Source organism: Hippoglossus hippoglossus, chromosome 20 (assembly GCF_009819705.1).
Source record: "Hippoglossus hippoglossus isolate fHipHip1 chromosome 20, fHipHip1.pri, whole genome shotgun sequence".
Lineage (NCBI taxonomy): Eukaryota > Metazoa > Chordata > Actinopteri > Pleuronectiformes > Pleuronectidae > Hippoglossus > Hippoglossus hippoglossus.
The window spans coordinates 8,018,278-8,036,221 of NC_047170.1; the positions used below are offsets into that span (position 1 = coordinate 8,018,278).

Here is a 17,944-nt window from a genome sequence, read left to right on the forward strand (position 1 = left end):
GCGATAGTGTGTGTGGAAAGCAGGGTAATATAGAACATTTCAAAATTAACTTTTGTAATGAGATTAAAACTGTGCTTTATTTTGTCCTTAGATAATTAGTTGAAAAAGGATGACCCTGATTTCTCTGTGTGGTCAGGTATTACCATCCCGCAGTCGTTTTAGACTAAAATTAGAACACGTTTTATATGATTAACAGCCAGCCTCCCAGACTCAGGTTATCATTAACTCTCCAATCTGTGCTGTTTGACTCTCAACAGGTTTACTCCCCACCAACCACGCTGCTGTTGCAAAGCACCTTGGGTGTTCCCAAACTCGCCGCTGGTAACCCATTACCTAGACATATGGAGACAAACGGCACGACGGTACGCAAATGTTCAGGTTGCGAAAACATCTCCAGGGCCACCATACAAAACCCCCGCGCTCCTTTCTCCTTCCTTCCCCACTTCTTTTAATCGCTCCCTCTCTCTTTCAATTATCCCAATGTCACCACCACCACTGGGAAAGTTTCCATTTGTTGAATTAACAGCCAAAGAGCTTTGCAGAGGGTAAGCCGGCACTCTGTCATTGTCATAGTGGTGGCTCTGACAAAACAGTTTGCGTACCTGCTTAAGTATTACAGAAATTAACACCTCCCTTCCAGGTACAGTAATCAAGAGGGTGACAGGAGACAATTAATTAGGTCTATCTGCATCACTGCCTTTACATAATTAATGGGGCTCATTACTGAACTAGTATGATGTGGAGCATGCTAGCACTAGCTCAGAGCATCACAGCACCATAAGCACTAGTAAAATGAAGGTTTTTGATTATTTGTTTTATTTTGCACATGTTAGCCTCGAACTGGGTAATTTGCCGTGTTGATTGCAGTCTCCTATGAAAAGCTGTCAGCTTTTGATGAGCTTTTTCGCAGGTTAAGCCTTTACGATTAATGTTTAAAGCTGTAAAAACTTAAAACTTAAACAACTCCACTGTTTGCTGGTCCCTTCCCTTTTAATATGAACCACTGGAGCATACCAATGACAGGTTGCCATAGTAACCCTAACCCTGAGGAGTACTGGGCTACTTTGGACGTTTTTTTTTGCCTATGTCACATTCAAAAAAATATTTCTTCTCAGCACAAGACTTGACTTGAACTAGTCATGATTTGATCATGCCGGCGTGATCAATCACACCTAGTGCTCATAGTTTTGGCAAAGTCATGGTTAAAATAAATGACCATGGCTATTAGCTTCACATGAGAAAAACACAGCTGGGTCATGGATAAAAGAAAACAAATCTTCCAACTCAAACAACTGTATAAGTTGCTCGTCCCTACCCTCAGAGAGGATCCATAGGAATGTACAGGCAACCTCTCTCTTTTATGTTTTGGACTTTGAACTTCCGCAATGATCTGTTGTTCTCATTACTATCTCTCTTTGTTAAAAGAAAGACACCTCCAGCATAGTAAGTAATGCACTATCAAAGACATACTTTAGTGATTACCGTCACAAAGCAGCTTATATTTTTTATTGCAGTTTGCTCTGTTTGCAAGTTTTTTAGGCAAAAACTACTCAACTGATTTTCTTGAAACTTGGTGGAAGGGTGGGATATAGGCCAAAGAAGAATACATTGACTTTTGGTATTGGGAAATTTGTTGAACATTGAAAGATAGGGAGCGTTATTTCACATTTTCACTGCTTTCCCAGAGAATAATTCATGGTTCTTGATGATATGCTCCAGCATATTGAGAATATGAAGTGGCATGCTTGTATTTTAGGATAGGTGCCAAGTGACAACCCAATGAACCACATTTGGCCGTAAAACAAATGGATACAACAATATTGAAATGAAATATATCACAACCAACCTCTGTACAAGCACTGAGGGGGTAGAGAATGGAACAACAGGCTAACCTGCTACAAAGCCTCATATCAGTGGGGAACGAAAGGTGTGATGCAACCTCAGAAACATTTCATTTATGAAAACCACCTTAATTGATGGGTGAACTGATGCCCCTTCTCCACTGTTCATCAACAACCCTTGAGGCTGTTGTTCTATGATGGGAACATATTCCTTTTCCTTCCTTCCTTCCTGAGATCAAGTTAAAGAGCACACAGGTTGATCTCTGACTGTTTCACCCTCTTTGCTTGTAGCCACTAATCTCTGCTGCTGACATCTTAACCTGAGAGGAATAATCAAATGGAGGATGGAGCATGGAGGAATCTCTAATATAAAGTTAATTGGTGAGAAAGTACAAATTAGATCCTGTTTTATGATCACCTTGTGAAAATTACAAGTTTGATAATCATAGGCCATTTGCAGGTTGGTTATTGAATGTGGATTTTTTTTTTTTTATTGTTTCACTGCTGGAGGGAGACGCAGCATCAGAGGGATTTTGCAGAGGTGAAACACAGCACATCCACAAAACTAGTGGTAATCTAATTGATCATCTCATGATCATCTGTTATTTTGTGTCACTTGCTTTAACTTTAGTCCCCAACAAAAAACAATAGTGAAGGCAAAATAATATCCACGATTTCTGATGTTCTGCACTCTGCAAATACATTCCCTCCATTGATGCCACGTTTTATAACCTGCTGTCTCATGTAATCAGGTTATTGAACTCTGTTCAGTGTTTCTGTGTTAATACACTGAACAGTCTGGTTGTTCCATTAGCTCGTCTTTTTGTTGTCTCAATGAGTACTAACAAACAAAGGATTCCTAGTGAAGCAAAGGCTTAGACATTTCTAACTTGTGTCTGTCGAAGGTTTCCTGACTGAAACACACTGAACCAACAGATTCCTTGTGATCCGGTGGCTGAGACACCTCTATTGTGCGCTATAGAGAGGGTTCTTGAATGACTTGTGCATGTTATAGCCTACCTTAAGTATTAGATTAACCTTTCACTTGTGATTCTTCAAATGATTTTCCATTTTCAGTGGCCCTGTCTGGCACCTGACATACAGCTGGTACCAAATTAGGTTAAAACACACCAGGGAGAATATGGAGTTCCTGTTTACCCCAGATGTGATTTGTTGAAAATGTCATTCTTTATCCTTTTAAGAGTGTACTGTTCAATAACTTTCTAAAATTGGCTCAATATCAGACTGCTGCTGCTGTTCCTGCGACTGCCTTGTTTTCTTCCTCCTCATCCCGCCTTTCTCTCACCCGGCTAATGAAGGCCTTGTGGCCTACTGTTATTAAAATTACGCCCTTGCCTCTGATATTAATTGGGTCCGTAATAAGGAATGCGTCGGATTCATTATTTAATTGCAAGGGCACATTTCGAATACAGCTTCTGAAATGTATTTTTAATGAAAAACACTACATCCTGACCTAATCATATCAACCTTATTCTATCTAATTAACGATGCAAAAAATCATTAGAGTTGCAAAATATTAGCTTCAGCTCTGTCAGGCTGCTCCTTTGCTCTCCTTCATGAATATATTTTTTCCCTGTCTATGATAAATAGTTAATGAGGGAAAAATGACAAAAATTTGCATGTCGGCAAATTAGTCTAATCGGGATATGTCTTTGCTAAGTTAGGAGAGTGACCCTTTTTACAGGAGAAATTGTTACAATGATTATGAAATAATGGCAAGACCCATCTTAGTTTGATGAAAAATGGCCCGCTTTAATAAAGTAGAAATCACAAAATGCAATAACCCTAAATTTTCATCATGCCTGTTAATCCGTTAGTTTAATAATACAAAATTAGATGCTGTAATTGTTGCTGTGGAGGCAGATATGAGGTACGGCACGGGTGATTTAGCAGCAGCAGCGCAGCAAAGAGGCACCATCAGCACCTAAATGAATCACAAACTTTGCTTTTTAACTTCTTTCAAAGTCTCCAAACATTGGGAGATTCAATTTTCTCCCAATAAACAGGCCCATCACCATCTTATTATGTAGTAGTGTAGTCACCACTCGGAGCCAGGGGTTGCAGTTCATTAGAGATTACAATACGGGTGTAGAGCAAATTAGCCCTTGGAATAAGAAGTTTAGAAGTGTATGTTTTAGCTTAATTCTGTTCACAAAATCGATATGACGGCAAATTCAAACACTTGGATTGAGACTATTGAGGCTCATGTGTAGAATTCAGTTCAGGACGAGGGTTCTGCTGGGGTGAGGCATTTAGCGATGATGGTGAAGCGGTAGGAACACATAAGGGTAAGATTTAGAGTTAAATATATATTGCTCCCAGTACCAGAAACAATGTTACAGCATGATAATAAAGCGTCAAACATAAGAAGGGATCAGATGGGAGCGTTTTACAGGCTTGGCATGACTATATAAAAGCCTCCTGCAGGAGCTCCTTCTTACCAGTAAATAACAGAATCAAAGAACTTGATGAGCACACTCACACAGCATTTGATCCAATATATCTGTAGCTTCTCTGTCGTCCTCATCCCCAGATCCTCGACTGAACCACAGGAGGCTTTGATATCGTCAAGGCTGTTAAATTGTTTAAAATGAGCAGTAGGAGCTTTATTTTAAAACTATTACGCATTGCCTCGACTAGATTGACTGAACTATTCACTATAATCAAATGACTAATAATAACTAAAATGTCTGTTTTCGTTGACTAAAACTAGATTCACAAAGTTACAGTTTCCGTCTACTAAAATGAGATTGAATAAATGCAATTAAATGAAAGATGACATCTGAAACAGGACGAAGACTTAATAAAAATAGCTGACAAAATCATTGTTTTATGTCCTGAGTGAGTTATGCATGACACAAATGATCATATCTGGTAAATATGATACCAGAATGACAATTTCAACCAAGAGAAATTTGGCTTTTCAAGGAACAATGATGCAAGTAAAGTCAATCTTCTTCTGTGCTATTTACAACCTCAGTTTTCAGCTATGGATACTATGATTAGTTGAAATAATGTTTTTTATTCTAACAATATGGATATTTGATGTGATGGCACATGTATAAACTCGTAAAGACAACTGAACTGATCATTATTTCCAGTTGTGTGAATGGTAACTGGACTGTGTTCATACAGCACCACCCATTCACACACACACTTTCATACACTAATGACACAGTGTCTCGCTCTCTGGAGAAGCTGGGAATCGAACCAGGAATCTTGCAACTACTACAAAACTGCTCTCGTTGGGGACAATATGACTTTTCCTCATTGAATGGTATATTCAGATCTTGTATGTATTTGTTAACACTGTACAACTGTATCTATTGGCTGAAACACTGTCAATCATTACTAATACATTTTTTTCTGTAAAAATCGAATCCTCTTTGTAACGATTGCTTTTAGCGACACTGTTGAGCGTAGACCTTTTACTAAAAAGACATTCTGGTCATTAAAACATCTCACAATCAGAGAACATGTATTGGTGCGGGTTAATCTGTTTTCACAGCCTTGTAAGACAAACATCAGTTCCTGGCTTTCGAGACCATCTTTCACCAGAAACAGAACTTAATGTGGTTCCGGGTTCTATTTTTACTCCTCTGCCGCCACATGAACTCGTGCAAGCGCAGAGTGAGCGAGTTAATGGACGTGGTGAACACCGAGCGATGGGTGCCACTAACAAATCCCCCAGATTAAATTAAAGGGAGCTGCAGTTTGATCGCCGCATGCTACATCCCTTATCTCAACAAGTCACATTTTCAATCACTATGCAAAGATTTTACATCGGGCGTGGGCTCTGTGCTAATGCACTGCCCTGCCCTGTGTCATCACAATTGACCTACGCTGGGCTGTCAGACATGTGACAGCCTCTCCCAAGCAATAGTAATTTCATGGGGACATGCATTTATGCAAAGTGGAATCCTGCCACACCAAGTCGTCCACGTTAAGATGAGTCCCAGTGTAACATGTGCATGTACATCCCGCTATGATTGAATCGGTTTTTAAAAAATGAAATAGGTTTAGGAAATAGGTTTCCACAGATTTATCAGACAACCTGTAAACCTAGCTTTTGTTTTGGTAATTATCTTTTACTAGCTATTAATCAGCAGGATTATGTAAAAACTACAGGACAGATTATCATGAAACGTAATGGAAGGATGTAATATGGGTCAAGATACAAGATTCATTCCATTTTGCAACAGATCCGGGTCAGGGGGTGGATCCAAGATCTTTATTTTTACTTTCTTGAATGTTGCGAGAATGTTTTACAACTTTTTAGTTTATTTTTTTCTGAGAATAATCAATATATATAGATGTTAAAATGGTGTAAGCAATTTCGTGCACATCCAAATAAAAATCCAGATCTAGTGAACCAAAATGTGTTTAAATAAGGGGACTTCTGGTGTGTGCTATTTGCCAACTCTGCAATTTTTGTTTAGCTCTTTGAGGTAAATTCCTAGTTCACTGAAATGTAACTAAATAAAATGTGCCTATTCTGTGCATTCTGTCAAACTTAATATGTTTGTTAAACTGACCACAGCAAGAATCTATTTTAGCACCATTCTCTGAAAGAAATCTGTCACATCCCGCTTTGTTTTTATTCTGCGTGTTTTCTTTTTTTTCAGTTTTATTTTGAAACTCACATTTTGTCTTGCATTATGTCATTTCACTTCCTGATCCTCTCCTACTCTTTTTATTATCCACACTAATGTGTCACATGTGTCTTGTTGTCTCTGAGGTTCCCTTTTTTTTGCCAGTTTTGAAAACTTAGAGTTCAGCGTTCCAGAAGTTTAAGTATAGTTCCTATGACCTCTGACCTGCCTGATGATTTCTGCCTCGAGTCTTTTACCTCTGATCAATTTGATAGTGACCTTTTGGAACATTGTATTTTTCCCCAAAACAGCTATGAGCTCAATTGATCACTAAGGGTTGGAGGTGAAGAGGCTGCAATGCAATGAGACGCTCACCTTGCGCCTCTCCCCATTGAAGCCTCGCCACTGCTCTGCCTTCCTGACAATGTAGCTCAGCTCCTGATTGGACAGCTCCAGATCTTGCGGCAGGAAGTACATCCCCTCTTTGGCTGTGAGCCGCTGAAAGATGTCCAGCATGTGGCCATCGTTGTGGAATCTGGAAGGTACAGGGGTTGGAAAATAAAAGAAGCGAGGAGGATTAAGTGGGAGCGGGAGTGTTGTATATTGATTCGCTGTCCCTGCCATGTAACAATCATATAGGGTTAAATGCCAAAGCAAGGAAAAACATACATCTTTGCCTTAGGTCAAAGATTATGGGTTTTTTTTACAATTGGTTGGTGATTTTTGAACAGGTATCATGATAAAAGTCTAATGCCGCAATTCAAAGAGAAAAAAGGAATCAAACAAATTGGCCTGTGAGGGGGAAGCACTTTGGCAACACATGCTGACTGCCGACATGTCTGTGTACGGCTGCTGCAGCTGCGTGGTCGTACAAGTGTTAATGTGTGGGAGTCAGATCCTCGGATGTTCTTCACTGTTAATCCCGCGCTTCAAAGATGGCAGCTGCAACAGACGCGCTGGATGCAGATGTGTCAGGAGAGACCACCCTGAGTCACAGGGAAACGTTCAGCATGGCAGAGAAGCGTATCGATTCGTACCTCCAGATGAGCGCGCAGCACCAAAGTCTTCTTTTTCTTTTCGCCACACAAGGGTGCACACAGCCAACCCCTCAAAAGAAATCACCATGTCTGTAAACAAATGCCTTGGCTGACCATCAAATCCTGCAGACCTTGTGCCCTTCCATAGAGATTCTAGCCTGTCAGAGGGTAATCAACTCTCAAATAAAACCAACATCAAGGAGACAGGGATTTACAGAAGACGCTGGCGCGGAGCTTTGAACTCAGCATCATTCCCCATCGCTCCTGGGAGAGGGATGTTTGTAGAATCTTGACCTCAGACACAGGAATAGCATTGCATTCATTTTCATCCTACACTTGAATTGTGCTTCTCATTCATTTATGCGGCTTTTCTCTTGGAGAGATTCTACATTGTTGCATCTCGGGCGCTTCAAAGCGGGCTCATTTCCTCTGTGTAGGACGTGCTTAAAGATGTGAGATATAACCTGGATGATAAGACCTATATATCGCTTCTCTTTAAGTATAGGGTGGTCGCTATGACGACATGTACAAACCTATGGATTCCATTTAAACAGAATATGACCACGATTTCCCAAAAGACAAACATGCGGGGCTATTTGTGAGTTGGAAACCTACATTGAATACATGATGCTAATAATTCTGTATTTATTCAGCATACAATGTTAATATTTAAGCCGTTGGTATTTGGTATGCTAATTTTTGTTAATTAGATTAGATTAGAACATTTTAAACAAAGTGACTTGAGTATAAATAATGTGCTAAATGCAATAGTTATCAATCCCATACTAACAAATATTAATTACACAACAACTTATCATTCTAATGTTCCTGTCAGAAGAGATGGTCACTGAGTAACTGAGCTATGACCTATTACCTTCTGTGTAAAAGGCTTATTGTACTGAATGGACCTCTATACAGATACAACCTTGTATAACTGAAACCACAGTGTCTTAATAATTATGTTTCCAGACAACTTAACTGCATATATACGTTTTGTGTGAGATGCGATTGCAGCCAGCATGGCGGTGCAGTGGTTGGTACTGTGGCCTCCCAGCAACAAGGTCCTGGGTTCGAACCTTCAACCTCAAAGGCAGCTTAGATTAACTGGAGTCTCTAAATTGAGCATCGATGTGAATCTCAGTGTGAATGGTTGTTTGTCCAGGGTGCACCCCCGCCTGTAGCCCAATGTCAGCTGGGATTGGCTCCAGACCCTCCACTACCCTCAGAGCATCAGCAGTATTGATGATAAACATAATAAGGACACTAATTATATTACATGTCTACTACTACTGAAAATATCATAATGTTCACAACAACAGTAACCACTGAATTATTTAACAGTTTTATGTATATTAAGGCACTTATAGAACTTGGTTAAGATTAGGGAAAGATATATATATTCTTATTTACATTTAACCTGAACGACAAGCTTTCTGTAACCTTAAGGGGTTTTCCCTGCCTATCACAGGCCTATAATGGGACTCCCCATCCACTCTGTGGAGACTGTGCTGTCATCAATAAATGTTTAATGCATTCAATTATATGTTGCAGGCAGCATTATGTTTCTTATAAAAGATATTTTCTGTTTCCATTTAGTTGTATAGACACAGGATAGACTGAATATCTTTCCATACAGAAACACTGTAGTAAGTGAATGCAACCTAAGTTTTTTTTTTTTTTTTTTCACCATGTAATTGTTTGGATGTGAACTGCACCATTATCAATGTAGTGTTGCTGTTTATTAAGTTTCAAAGAGGATCGAGGTGTAAAACACATCACTGATATGTATTTCTGCAGCCAATGAATAAAGACTTCCTAAAATGTAATTAAAAAAGGATAACAGTCCATTCTATCTATACATATAGCCCGAGGCATTTTTTTAGAAATAGGTCACGCTCTGTGTCAGAGCCCCTTCCTTGCAGCCAATAGGAAACTGTAACCCATAAAATTATCATCCTTGCTTCAGCCTCGTGGCCTACATTCAATACAAACCCGAGTGGCGGTTGAGTGGCAGAAGTCATTATTACTAGCTGCTGTTTTAATATTGTCCATTTAGCTGGAGCCCGATAAGCGTCCCGCTTACGGAAATTAGATGGCACCCTCTCCTCGGCCGCCAATCTCGAACTGATTAATTCAATAAGGGTTTTCTTACAGTTTGAGCCTTTAATGGAGTTGTGTCTCATATGAGGGTGGGGGGGACACACCTTGGATGAATGCAGAGTTACATTATTCAGTAATTTATCACCGACCCCTCAACATTTTACTATCATGTGCAAAACCTGCTGTCCTTTTATTTAAAAAGCTTGACATTACTGTTTCGATTGATGTATTATATTAAATATTTTTATATAAAATCAAATACTTTTACCAATGTATTTAGTCTGGCCTCCACAATGATCTCTACAGATTTAGTTCTTTCTTTTTTATTTCTCTTATTACTATTCTTCTACCGACCATTGGATTATTTTTTAATCTTGCAGCCATAAGTTTACTATTTTACCATTTGTATTGTTTTTTGAGTTACACATAATCAGTTATTCCTATGGCCGATTGTGTGTGTGTGGACTGGAAACCTGATTATTCAGGGTTGAAGGATGATATCGGACTCCGAGCTCTTTAAAAACAGACAAGCTGCTCGATGGCTTTGTCTGAGTAGCTGCTTCCCAGGTAGAGACTATTTCACATATAGTTTTTCAGTCTTTGCTTTCCCCACCACTGCTTGATTACCCAAATCCCAATGTCCCCAGTGGTGTTGGATTCTGGCAACACGTAATGTCTGACCCCTGGTTGGCCCTCGATGCACACTGGCACCGTACCGGCACGCCAGAGGGTGTAGCAGCCCAGGAGAGTATGGCGGAGGCAGGAGTATAGTGGGCTCCACCACCTGCATGTGACCTGGATGTTGTAATAACATCACCTCAACACTATCACATGATCTCGGGGTTTGCACCAGAACCAGACCCAATTCTCCGGTTTATAGCTCCACACTGATTCCAGCATTTTACTCTGAATTTGACCGTTTGGTTTAATTCAGTCTTCACTGACTATCACCATGTGCATTTACCAAATTGTAAATTTAGTAAGCAACAATAGTTGGCAATAATCCGTGACTGTGATGGTGCATTAAAACAACAGTAAGGACTGGGTAACCAACACAAAACGCCCTGTGAATGTAAGAGAAGTGTAAAACTACAATGAGATGGTTTAATAGTCAAACAAATATATATTTTAATGGATATTAAAACCAGAAACATCAGAAAAGTACTAATATGTAACCTTTAAGCATCACATTCTGAATTAGTAGAGCACAGTGCTTGTAGAAATCTGCCCTCTCATTGCACTGCAGTGTCATTCTCCTGGGCTTTTATGAAATTGAGAAAATAGGCGATGTTTGACTCAACTGTATGCGAAAAGCGCTTTTTAAATTAAGAGATTCACACATTAATGTTCCGTTTTTTTCCGGATGTCTCAGTAGAGACATTTGCTGAAATCTGCTGTCTGAGGTGTTAAATCACAATACAGACCCAGCAAGTAAAATGCTTCAGCATGGCTGACCTTAATCTGCAAGACATGAGTGGAACACACAGCGCATTAAGATAGAGTATGTGCATTCACCACCATGTATATGCAGTCCATTTCACTATGTATGAAACCTGCAGTGACACCAACCATGCAAAACATTCAGCCTAATCGGATAATGTAAGGGGGTTACATGTTCACGCTACATCAAAACACATATAACTTTTGAATTCGAAACGCTTTCAATTTCCCAACCAGTTGCAGAGAATGCTATGTATGCTATGCCGAAAGAAAAACTGTGTGGTGCATTTGTGTATTTCCGCTCTTCTGCTTTTTTGTGTTTAATAACTCAGTGTGTGTCTGTGTGTAGATGTGCGAGGCTGATGTCTAACCCTCAAAAGTAATTCCATGCCACTACATAATCAAAATGGATTAACATTCATTTTCGTTTTTTCTGTTGTTTCGTGCTTCTCTGTGGACAGATAAGGGAACGACGTGGCGGATGCTGGGGAATGGGCACGAGGCTGCGGGGGCGCGGGGACATATTTCTGAGCGGGTGCTCGAGAATAGTTGGCTGCTGAGTCCCAGAGTGTTTGAGAAATGGTCTTCCTCTGCATTGACAGACTGCCCCTACAGACTGTGTCCATTCAAAATCACCCGGATGATGATTCCACACATTGGCAGCCCAAGCGATGTTTTGATTTTCAGTCACCAGGAAGGTCCGACACAGCTCAAGGTCAGAGGTCAAAGAGCAATGGTACATAAGAAAGGATCCCAGTCTACCCAGTCTACCCAGTCTACGTGTAAAAACCTGAACCAAGATGTTTACCACTATGTTTGGCCTCAGTGATAAACCATACAACTGCATATACAAGTATACAGTCATATATTCTGATATATCCTTTGTTGGTTTACTTTGTGAAGGCAAGTAAGGGAAGAACCCATTTTGGTGCAGATCCAGGAATTTCTTTCCACTTTATTTAACATTGCTAGATGTTTTTTCAACATTTTCAGCATTTTCCCAATGGAATAATAAATACTAAAAAACAATATGGCACATTTAAGGGCCTGATATCTATGAGTGTGAGAAATTCGGTGCAGCTTGATTGGACTTGAAGAAACTATTGGCCCTTGGCGAGGCATGCGCTCTACTGAGTGCCATTCTAGTTGTTCCAGTAAACATTAACATGATATTACAACAAAGGTCTGGTGGAAATTAAAGCAACAATTATTTGGGGGTAAAGAAAAATAAGGGAACTGAAAAAAGATGTAATTTCCTTTCCAGAAATCAAGTAGTTTTTCAGTTTGGGGCCTAGAATCATTAGATTCCTTATTTTTATCTGTATGATGACTCTTATAATCACTTCTGTACATTTAAACAACTTGGTTCTTTTAACTAGCAAATTGTAATAATTATATTAGTTGTATATGTTTAATATCAATGGGAAATGTTTTGGATACAAAACACCCAGGTGTAAGAACAGCAAGAGGGTAGTAGGGACACCAGATATTGGTGATATCTCATAGTTTAAGCGTTTGAGGGGATTGTATTTACCATAAGAAATCACTGTACCTAAAAGAAATAATCACCATTAACTGAGACACTGTAAGGGACTGTAAATTTTATCCTGCAAGGTTGAAAATATTGTGGTTTTCTTAAGATTACGTTTTGAAATCAGCCTATTAATTAATTGTGATGTTGCTATATTAGAAGTAATCGTATTAGCCATACTTGATTTATCCATGCTCATTGTTTTGATAAATTGATTTAAATGTTATATGTGACTTAGACATTGGGTTTTCTTCTCCCTTCTTGCACTGAAGGCAGACTAGCGACATGTATATTCCTCTTCACTGCAATTGGGAAGTTTGCTCTAAAGTGTGCCTGCTGTTTGACCTATGACCTCTATCACGGATCTTTACTCGGTAATACGCCTCTGTACATGGCCACTGTTAGATTATGCAGGATGGAATTCATAGGCCACTGGTGTATATCCGGTTGTGTTGTGGTTGTTGTTTCTTACGATCAAAAAGGGAAGAAGTGTGGTGTGGAATTTACTGCAACATGCTGTATGTGAAACTGCTGCATCACTGTTAACCTTTTGTAATACCTCACATAGGGTCAGTGTAACCTTTGACCCCAGAAGGCTGGAGCGTCTGCAGTGTCTTCAGAGATCCTTATTGTGAAGCGTTCTTACTGGAATTTGTTATTCAGAGAAGAGACTGACTATGACCTTGGCCTCATTGCGGTTTTGTGTAGTCGGCTGGTGGGGGAAGGAATGGTTAAGAAGACTCTACACTATATATTCATGTGTGCAGTCTATTTCCTGGGATCAGAATAAATAACAATAATTTGAGACAACAGAGACTGACCCACAGAGTGTCTGTTCGCTCGTCAGCCATCATCTTCCTATTTGTCTCACCTGAGCAGGTAGATGGAGAGGATGGTGATGGAGAGCAGAAACAGGACCGCGTAGAGGAAGAGAGTGATAACCAGCCCGGCTGCACCCGATTGGTCAGTTCGATAAAAGTGCCAGTAGAGCTTTGCCGCGTCCCCCACTGGTGTGTCTGGGCTGTAGGTGAGACGCTGTGGAGACAGACATTGAATGAAAAGACAAAAAATACAAATGTGTATGAGGTTGGACATTCATAATAGCGTTTTAAGCTGCATTCACACCAAACGTGAAGTGGATCTCATGCCACGTTACTTGCACTGTGTCATTTATGTTTACTCCCAGTACTCGCACTAACAACACGAGTACACCCGACACGCAAATTCACTCGTTGCTCGGAACTGTCTCCGCTGAGTTTCATCTCAACACTGATTGGCTTTCACGGCATCATGCAAATCTGCTATTTTAGTGAAGCGCATGACGTGAATTTTGCGTCAATCACATCCCGTCATTCTCGCCCTTTCATGACGCCCGGCGCGAGTGTCGTATTTTTACTTTGATTTTGTATCTAATCTTAATGCGCAAATAATTTGCTTCGCGTTTCTTGTGAACGCAGCTTTTGAAATACAGTTCAGCTGGTGCTCCTCTCAATCTCAATCTTCTATAAAAAATAATAATATAAGAAATGATTTAATCTCTTATTAATTAGTATAAAATGAGTTATTATTGTCAAATGATTCACCACTGTGAGCAGGCTAAATCACTTCATGTCTTCCTCATAGACAAAAAAAACAGACCCATCTCTCCTTGCATAGTTTTTGTCTCACCCTCACCCCTTTTTTTTATATTTAAAGTCACTTTGCCAAGATAAAGTGAACTCCTATTTAAAGTGCACAAGTGTCCAAGCTATTTTTAAAGTGACTTACCCCAAGGACGGCGTCCACTGCAAAGACCGCCAGAGGGTCGAGGACTGTCCACACTCCCTGAGCCATGATAAACTTTGACGTGAAGGAAGGGAGTGAGCCAAATATCTGTTGACAGCCCCATCTGATCAGAACCAGCAGGAACGTTAATGCGTTCAAGGTCAGGGGACCCACCACCAGCATCGCCATCTCCTCCCAGATGTGGAGCAAGGAACTCTGGTATACAAGCTCCACCGTGTGTGCGTGGAACTGGAACCTGGCGGGAGAGGAAATGGAGGCGGGTGATGTGCATATGTGTCGACTGTGTGCACCAGTGTTGTATATTTGCGTTTGTGATGCTTTGCAGCTCAAGGGCAACTGGTTCCAGTAATTCCCACACAATGTTACATTGTTTGTGCTTGATTCAATCACATTTAATTAGTCTGATGACAATTAACATTAAAACTGGCTGTTTTACTAGTCTCTGCTGCCTTATTGATTACATGGTTACATGTAATATGTATTAAAAGCTAATTTTATTGGCTTTATAATCTGTAGATATATTAATTCAAGTAAAAAGCATAAATAAAGGAACAAAATCCAACTGACAGACGCTACAAGTAATTGTACTAACACCTTTGCTTCTGCAGACCTGCTATTGTAAGTTAGGCTCCCCATTCACAGCAAGCCTCATGAATTTCTTAATCTTGCCATCAGTCACGAGGAGGTAAAGCCAGTGGTGGGAGAGGAAAGGTCCAGTTTTTGCTCATTAATTTCCATCTGATTTGCTCCAAGAGTCGAGCATTCCTCAGATTCTCTCCATTAATCTGACAGTAGAGGTCCATTGGTTTTTTTATCTCAGGCAAATCTCTTAAAGGTACTATATGTAAGAACAGGAGGCGATTTACATGCATTAATCGCTTTTTTTTTATAGCCAATGTCTGAATAGACTGTAGCGTAACTTACAAAATCAGACCTCACATTCTCGGTTGCCTGTAACGGCCTGTGGCCTGATGTGCAAAGGTCTTGGGATTAATTTTCCAAGAGACGCGGCGTTAATGCTTACTCCTGAGTGCATTGTCTCAATGTCTCTCTTACCCACAGTAGCGTAAACGTCAACCAGTGGCCAGCTCCCAGCACAACTCAGACTTCAACACAGAACAAAAAAAGACCTATCTCCAATGTGTCAGTGGCACAGAGAGTCAAATACTGTGTATCCTCATATTGTGTATATAAAAATCCTTCAAATGTTTGCAGTCCCTATCAACCTCTTTGCAATCACAGCCGAGTATTGCGTGTATTTCAGCCTAATGCGAAACCTTTTGCTCGCAATGTTTTAGCAAGTTCAGCTTTTATAACATAGTCTATTAATAACCCTGACCCACCTGCAACCTGCGACATTTTCTTGAATGCTGGCCCAAGCCCGTCCGACTAACGGATCAACCTGGTCACTTCTGAGTACTCAATTGGAAGCAATACATTAAAAAACACAAGACTTGACTGTTCAATTATTACTTGTATTTGTTTCAAAGATAAAAAAGAGCTCACAGGTTCCTGAAGCAAACTATGGGGTCAGAGGTTGGATAATAGGGAAGAAAGAGGCTAAGATTGAGGAGAAAAAAAGAGGGTGAAATAGGAACAAGAGGTGAGGGAGGCTGACAACACACCAGCTACTCTTAATGTCACTAGGTCTCTCTCCCTCTCTCCCTCTCTCTCCCTCTGTCACTGGGCACCACCAGCTCTGGCCACTGCATGGAGAGAGAAATGCTCGGAGGGAGAGCGGCAGCTTCGGACATGTGGAACTTGTCATCCGACGTTGACCCCCTCTGTTTTCGCATTTTCATTTTTTTTCCACCTTCCCATCCGCCCCCTCAGTCCATCCTTTTTTTTCTCCCATTTGGCCACATAGTTTCTTTTCTCTCTCTCTCTCTCTGCCTTCCTCTATCACTTTCCATGATTTAATGTGTGATGTTTGCACCCCACATGTTATTGTAATAAAATCCTGCCCGCATGCATGTTTGCAGCCAGCTCTTTTTATAGTGATGAATTAAATCAGCACCATATGCTGTGCTGCAATGTGATTTAACAGATCTGTGGTATTTTATTGCTATTTATTATCAATGCTGTGTACCAAATAATAACAATAAATTCCTTCCAAATAGTGTAGCCTGTTGGGGCTGAAGGCCGGGTGGTGAAATCAACAAACTCCTCCAACAATGGTCTGTTAATATTGAGAGAGTCTTGTTAAACTGTTAATGGGGGGATTCCAAACCGATGATTTGGATTTATCCAGTGTGTGCGTTGGCCATCGCCCACTCAGACACACTGCACATCCTCGTTCTCTCCACCGCTCCGGCCCCCTTCACATCCCATTTCACCACTACCGTACGTGGCATGTGTGTGTGTGTGTGTGTGTCTCTGTGCGTGCGTCAATGTGTATCCCTCTGCGATTTGCCTATAGGCCTCTGTAATCTATGGATGTGTCCTCCACGTGCAGGGATTTATGTTAGTGTCGATGCTCCTAAGGTGTCTGTATGCACAGGTAGTTCTGCTCCATGTTTGTGCATGTATTCATATGCTCCCCCTGCCCACATGCATTTGTGTGTGTGTACGTGTTTGTGTGTGTGTGTGTGTGTGTGTGTGTGTGTGTGTGTGTGCGTGCGTGCAGGGCGATATCAAAGGAAGCAAACTCACTTGTTGACAGGAACTGCTATGGCCTGGAGGTAGAGCCACTGGCTGCAGTAATGCAGGTAGAGCCTCACAAACCACATCAAAGCCATCAGCAGCATAATGAGGCTGAGCTGCCGAACAGAGCCGCGCCAGCTCGTACGCGGCTGCTGTTGCCCCGGCAACGGCAGGCCCAGGTCGGACGACAGCATGTGCAGGGCCAGGCGGGCTCGTTCGGACAGGCGCGGGGGGCGGGAGACAGGTCCTGTCAGTGGTGATCTGTTTTTTGGACACACCGTGATTGACAACTTAAAGCTTAACTTAATGTTTTGCTTCCTTATAATATTAACAATATAACTCAAATGGATACCGTACACATCAAACCATAACACAGGATGATTAAGTAGCTCCTGTACATGGGCGACAGCATCAGAAATGATTATTTGAATAAAAAACATTTGCATTGAGTTACTACCCTTGATCTCGCGACCTTAAATTTGCTGGGATTTACAGAGCAAATCTTTGCATCGCGGAAAATATTCAAATGAATTTTTACCATCATCAGATACACATTAAAGGTAGGGAAATGTAGCATTAAAACTGACACACATGCACACAAATGTACTACACACACACACACACACACAGACACAGATAGGAATCCCTTCCAGCAGTGCTCGGCTTCCCCCAGCACCTCTGCCTCCTCTGTGCCGCCCTTTGTCAGGCCTGCTCAACTATTCCCTTTCATATGGAGGGTACAGATGGAGCAGAGGAGGAGAGGAGAGTAAAAGGAAAGAAATTACAATATCCCAAAAATTCACATACTACACACATGACTGTATGGGGCAGTAAAACGTGTGAAGTAAATGAATGTGTACCCTTGCAATGTGCGTAGCCCGGCATAGATGCATGATATAGTTTACACATGTCCACAAAGGCTGACACCGCTGACCCCTATCCTCTGGCTGACAG

At 40.9% G+C, this 17,944-nt stretch overlaps 1 protein-coding gene across 1 annotated transcript in view; it reads right to left on the reverse strand.

Annotated features, from left to right (window-relative positions):
- Window positions 1–17,126, reverse strand: part of ofcc1 (orofacial cleft 1 candidate 1) — a 41,353-nt gene extending 24,227 nt beyond the window's left edge. Inside the window, exons 1-4 of the mRNA XM_034572896.1 lie at window positions 17,000–17,126; window positions 14,330–14,582; window positions 13,434–13,597; window positions 6,830–6,989 (exon numbers count right to left, since the gene is read on the reverse strand). Coding sequence (XP_034428787.1) covers window positions 6,830–6,989; window positions 13,434–13,597; window positions 14,330–14,582; window positions 17,000–17,094 — 672 coding nt within the window. The 5' untranslated portion in view covers window positions 17,095–17,126. The remainder of the gene's footprint in view (window positions 1–6,829; window positions 6,990–13,433; window positions 13,598–14,329; window positions 14,583–16,999) is intronic.
- Between the last annotated feature and the right edge of the window lie 818 nt (window positions 17,127–17,944).